General features: G+C 48.0%; 1 protein-coding gene across 2 annotated transcripts in view; it reads left to right on the forward strand.

Annotated features, from left to right (window-relative positions):
• The window catches only part of CYP26C1 (cytochrome P450 family 26 subfamily C member 1), a 66093-nt gene extending 60351 nt beyond the window's left edge, over positions 1–5742 (forward strand). The window contains exon 7 of one of the 2 annotated variants that reach the window (XM_069239816.1): positions 5072–5742. In XM_069239816.1, coding sequence (XP_069095917.1) covers positions 5072–5446 — 375 coding nt within the window. In that variant the 3' untranslated portion in view covers positions 5447–5742. The remainder of the gene's footprint in view (positions 1–5071) is intronic. The other variant, XM_069239817.1, reaches the window with a different exon arrangement.
• Positions 5743–6000: the final 258 nt, after the last annotated feature.

The following is a 6000-nucleotide window of genomic DNA, read 5'->3' on the forward strand; positions in this document are numbered from 1 at the left end:
GGATGGGTGGGGGGCCTTCTGGGGCAGTGAATAATCCTCTGTTAGCGGTGCCCTGGTGTGAGCAATGACAGTGAGCTGGGTATACCACTGCATGCTTCCTGGGGGGATGTTTGATTGGGATGTTATATTCGACACCGGATTAGCACTGTACTTCTACTCCAAGTTGTTTATAAATGATGGGTCTTTTATGGTCGTACGATACATGATGCAGTGGCTGTTTTGTCGTTCAATAAAAAGATTTATTAAAAAAAAACAATTAAGACACTTAGAACGTCAATGGTGTAGAAATTATGATGAACAAAACAAAAAACATTTAAACAAGCTATGGCCGAGTATTAAAATCAACTATTACAAATAAACAGTTAATTTCATTCCAGAAAGGTTTGTGATGCTCGAAACCCCCCAAAAGACATTTATGTAAATTATACATCAACTTTCTGCCACAGATAGGATTGATCATCCTCTAAAACTCTAACATGAATGATTTAACAAATTGTGTTTTTATTGGTAAAATAAAAAAGCACAATCAAAGAAAACATTGCTTAAAGTCCATGAACACACACTCAAAGGGGGTCATTACAACCTCGTCAGTCTTTTTACTGCCGAGGGACCGCCGTGCGGAAGACCGCCAGTAGTGGCGGTTTGCCGCTCGGCGTATTATGACTGTTGGCTGCTCTCCGTCCTTTTTCGGATGGAGAGCTGCCAACAGCCATACTGGCGGGCGGCGGGGAAGTGGAGGTTGCTCCACCTCCACCGCTACTCCAACAGAACACCGCCCAGCGAATCACGTCCTGTGATTCGGCGCGGCGGTGTTCTGTTGGCGGTGTGGTGTCGGCAGAGCAGCCCCCATGGCTCCCGTCCCCGCCCGGAGGATCGACGGAACAGGTAAGTCGATCGTCCGTTAGGGGAGGGGGGTGGGGGGAGTTGTGTGTTGTGTGGGTGCATGGGGGTGTGCGTCTGTGTATGTAGAGGGGGGTGTGAGTGCGTGTATGCTTGCGGGTGTGTTGCGTGTTTTGGGAATGAGTGTGTGTATGTCTGTATGTATGTCTGTATGGATGTGTGCGTGTATGTCTGCATATGGGTGTGCGTGTCTGACTGAGTGTGTGGATGTAGGCATGTATGTCAGTGTGTGTGTTGGTGGTGCCTGCGTGCGTGTCGAGTGTGTGTGAGTTCTGTGATGTTGGGGGTCGGGGTTGGAAGGGGGGCCCTGCCACCTTTGGGGGGTGGCAAGGGTTGTAGGGGAGGGAGTCTGGGTGGGGGGTGGGGGAGACCCCTATCAGTGCCAGGGAACGAATTCCCTGGCACTGATAGTGCTTACCACCATGGATTTCATGGCGGTTCCTACCGCTGGAAATCCACAGCGGTAAGCCGGGTCAAAATACTGGCGGCGGTATTGTGACGGCCGCCGGGCTGGAGACCCAGGTCTCCAGCCCGGCGGGCGGAACGGAGAAGCGGCGGATGACCATGGCGGTAACCGCCATGGTCATAATACTAAAAAAAAGACCACCAGCTTGTTGGCGGCCTTACCGCCGCTTCTCCCCCAAACACTTACTCCAGGCCAATAGGTTTTTATATAGAAAAATATATTTTCTTAGTTTATTTTAAGAACCACAGGTTCAAGATTTACAAGTAATACTTCAAATGAAAGGTATTTCACTTAGGCACTCTAGGATCTTTGAATAATCACAATAGCATGTACAGTTTTGGCAAAAATGTCAAAAAGCTATTTTAAAAGTGGACACTGCAAAAATCAACAGTTCCTGGGGGAGGTAAATAGAGGTTAAGTTCACAGGTAAGTAAAACACTTACAGGGTTCAAAGTTGGGTCCAAGGTAGCCCACCGTTGGGGGTTCAAGGCAACCCCAAAGTTACCACAACAGCAGCTCAGGGCCGGTCAGGTGCAGAGGTCAAAGAGGTGCCCAAAACACATAGGCTTCAATGGAGAACAGGGGTGCACCGGTTCCAGTCTGCCAGCAGGTAAGTACCTGCTTCCTCAGGGGGCAGACCAGGGGGGTTTTGTAGGGGGACACAAGCAGGCACAGAAAGTACACCCTCAGCGGCACAGGGGCGGCCGGGTGCAGAGTGCAAACAGGCATCAAGTAATGGGGAGACCCGGGGGTCTCTTCAACGATGCAGGGAGGCACGGGGGGGCTCCACGGGGTAGCCACCACCTGGGCTAGGCAGAGGGTCGCCTGGGGGTCGCTCCTGCACTGGAGTTCGGTTCCTTCAGGTCCTGTGGGCTGCGGGTGCAGTGTTGGTTCCAGGCGTTGGGTCCCTTGTTACAGGCAGTCGCGGTGAAGGGGGAGCCTCTGGATTTCCTCTGCAGGCGTCGCTGAGGGGGCTCAGGGGGGTCGTCTCTGGCTACTCAGGGGCTTGCAGTCTCTGGGGAGTCCTCCCTGTAGTGTTGGTTCTCCGCAGGTCGAGCCAGGGGCGTCGGGTGCAGAGTATAAAGTCTCACACTTCTGGCGGGAAACGTGAAGTCCTTTAAGTTGTTTCTTTGTTGCAAGAAAGTTGCAGATTGTTGAACAGGGCCGCTGTTCACTGGAGTTTCTTGGTCCTTAGTTGCAGGGCAGTCCTCTGAGGCTTCAGAGGTCGCTGGTCCCTGTTGGATGCGTCGCTGTTGTAGTTTTCTTCGAAGTTGGGAGACAGGCCGGTAGGGTTGGGGCCAAAGCAGTTGTCGTCTCCGTCTTCACTGCAGGGCTTCAGGTCAGCAGTCCTTCTTCTTGTTTAGGTTGCAGGAATCTGCTTTCCTAGGTTCTGGGGAGCCCCTAAATACTGGATTTAGGGGTGTGTTTAGGTCTGGGAGGGCAGTAGCCAATGGCTACTGTCCTTGGTGGCTACACCCTCTTTGTGCCTCCTCCCTGTGGGGAGGGGGGAACGTCCCTAATTCTATTGGGGGAATCCCCCATCCACAAGATGGAGGATTTCTAAAAGTAAGAGTCACCTCAGCTCAGGACACCTTAGGGGCTGTCCTGACTGGTGGGTGACTCCTCCTTGTTTTCCTAATTATCTCCTCCAGCCTTTCTGCCAAAAGTGGGGGCAGTGGCCGGAGGGGCGGGCATCTCCACTAGCTGGGATGCCCTGTGGCGCTGTAACAAAGGGGATGAGCCTTTGAGGCCCACCGCCAGGTGTTACAGTTCCTGCAGGGGGAGGTGAGAAGCACCTCCGCCCAGTACAGGCTTTGTGCCTGGCCACAGAGTGACAAAGGCACTCTCCCCATGTGGCCAGCAACATGTCTGGTGTGTGGCAGGCTGGCAGAAACTAGTCAGCCTACACTGGAAGTTGGGTATGTTTTCAGGGGGGATCCCTAAGATGCCCTCTGGGTGTATGTTACAATAAATTGCACACTGGCATCAGTGTGCATTTATTGTGCTGAGAAGTTTGATACCAAACTTCCCAGTTTTCAGTGTAGCCATTATGGTGCTGTGGAGTTCGTGTTTGACAGACTCCCAGACAATATACTCTTATGGCTACCCTGCACTTACAATGTCTAAGGTTTTGCTTAGACACTGTAGGGGCACAGTGCTCATGCACCTATGCCCTCACCTGTGGTATAGTGCACCCTGCCTTAGGGCTGTAAGGCCTACTAGAGGGGTGACTTACCTATGCCACAGGCAGTGTGGGGTTGGCATGGCACTCTGAGGGGAGTGCCATGTCGACTTAGTCATTTTCTCCCAACCAGCACACACAAGGTGTGGCATAAGACATGCTGCAGCCCTTAGGGACCTTCCCTGGCATCAGGGCCCTTGGTACCAGGGGTACCAGTTACAAGGGACTTTCCTGAGTGCCAGGGTTGTACCAATTGTGGAGACAAAGGTACAGGTTAGGGAAAGAACACTGGTGCTGGGGCCTGGTTAGCAGGGTCCCAGCACACTTTCAAATCATAACTTAGCATCAGCAAAGGCAAAAAGTCAGGGGGTAACCATGCCAAGGAGGCATTTACTTACACTCTCTTAATAATGACCCGTATTAGGATAAATACACTGATTTCAAACTTCCTTATAAGGATCTCTTGGAGAGAATAATAACCAAGGTTAAATCAGGGTCTCCTCTTGATCCATCCATGTCCGGATGAAGTAGTGGATTGTGCCATGCAAATGCTTGTGGCAAAATGTTCAAAAACAAAAATGAAAACGTTTTAGTGAAAGAAAATTGCTACAGTGTAAATCTGGGGAACAGGATGTTCTTACCTGCCAGATATTAATACCTTTTGGAAAATGATTTTCCAGGCAATTAGTAGGTGTTTTGTAGTTTTATATAGCGCAAACTCAACCCGCAGGTATTGGAGCACTTTTCATGAACACCAGTTACGTTACACAAGGACACGTTCTTTTTTGGTCAGCTCAGGGAGATTAAGCGATTTGCCCAGAATCACAGAATGTTGAGCAGACAGGAGACTCGAACCTGGTTCCCTAGATCCAAAAGTCGGCCTGGCCCTCACGCCACATCCTCTCCTTCTTAAGTTGGGCTGCACCCTCAACCAAAAATAATGTGGTGTGCACCAGTGATCTAGCATTGGGGCTGATAAATCAAAACTGAATATTCACAGTGACATCTGTCAAGCTAACTAGGAGATTGTTCCTGTAGCTATAAAACAATAAGAACACTGATAATGGTAGCTAATTTTTATTCAGTGCATGTTAGAAAGAACAGATCTTTCAGGATGTGGTCAGAATTCATATTTGCCCAGCTTCCTGTTACAACTTAAATGAGTACATGATGTAAAAGCTTCCACTTTCAGTGTGACGAGAAGGTGGATGCTGCTGAATATTTAATCTTGATCTGCCCACAAAGCTCCGCCTAAGTACTAAAACCCATGTTGACTGAAGAAGGCCTTCATGCTCACTGTCATATCTGAACCCCAGGGGATCCAGAGATTCGGTTTAAAATGATTTTAACATCTTCACTTAAAATTCGAGCTTTAAGCCTTATATTAACCTGATATTGTTGAGAGGATGCTATGTTTTAATATCTAACATGGAATAATGTAGCTGCCACATCATGCTATTTTAATCACCGTTATGTATGATTGCTGTTTATGCATGTTGCTCATTCGTATTTTTCTCCCATAGGGTTATCAGGTCCCAAAAGGCTGGAGTGTGATGTACAGTATACGAGACACTCACGAGACTGCGGCAGTGTTCCAGAATCCGGAAATGTTTGACCCAGACCGATTTGGTCCAGACAGAGACGAGGGGAGAGCAGGACGCTTCAATTACATCCCTTTTGGAGGTGGTGCCAGAAGCTGCATTGGCAAGGAGCTTGCACAAGTCATCCTCAAATTGCTTGCCATTGAACTGGTGACCACTGCCAGGTGGGAGCTGGCTACTGCCAGCTTTCCTAAAATGCAGACTGTCCCCATTGTACACCCCGTTGATGGACTTCACCTTTACTTCCACTTTCTTGGAAGTAGCAAAGCCAAGCGGGCAGCACAGAAAGAAACCTGATTTGCCAAAGAACCTTCCCCCCCAATTGTAGGCACTAGAAATTTTTCAGACCTTGCTTCGTTTTTGTTTATGTTAAGTTATTGTACATAAGGAAGCACTATAGTTTTCCGCGATGTGTATTGTTTGTGAACTGGATACTAGCTATAGAAAAGGCCAAACAGCTATTTATAATTGACTATTTATGTGTATCCACAAGTAAAGTGATGGACAGTGTTCATTCTCATAAGCTCTTTTAGTGGTAAGTTCTGTACGCGAATGTGTTTAAATATGTGTACTCTGTATTATAACTAGCTGTGAAATAAAGAAATAAAGAAGAAATCAAAATATTTGACAACGTATTGTAACATTACTTGTTTCTGCAAATCCTTTCTAAGCCTTTAACCAATCAAGGAAATCACAGAATGATATTAAGGATGTCTGTTGTGAGCACTGACTGCAATCTAAACTAGGTTTAATAATTCCTTAGTTTAAATAAATAAATTAGGAGCCAGATTAAAGGAAAGTGGCGCAGCGAGGTGCTGTGCCAAAATTATTTCTGTCATTTTGCTTCTTCT

Source organism: Pleurodeles waltl, chromosome 6 (assembly GCF_031143425.1).
Source record: "Pleurodeles waltl isolate 20211129_DDA chromosome 6, aPleWal1.hap1.20221129, whole genome shotgun sequence".
Taxonomy (NCBI): domain Eukaryota; kingdom Metazoa; phylum Chordata; class Amphibia; order Caudata; family Salamandridae; genus Pleurodeles; species Pleurodeles waltl.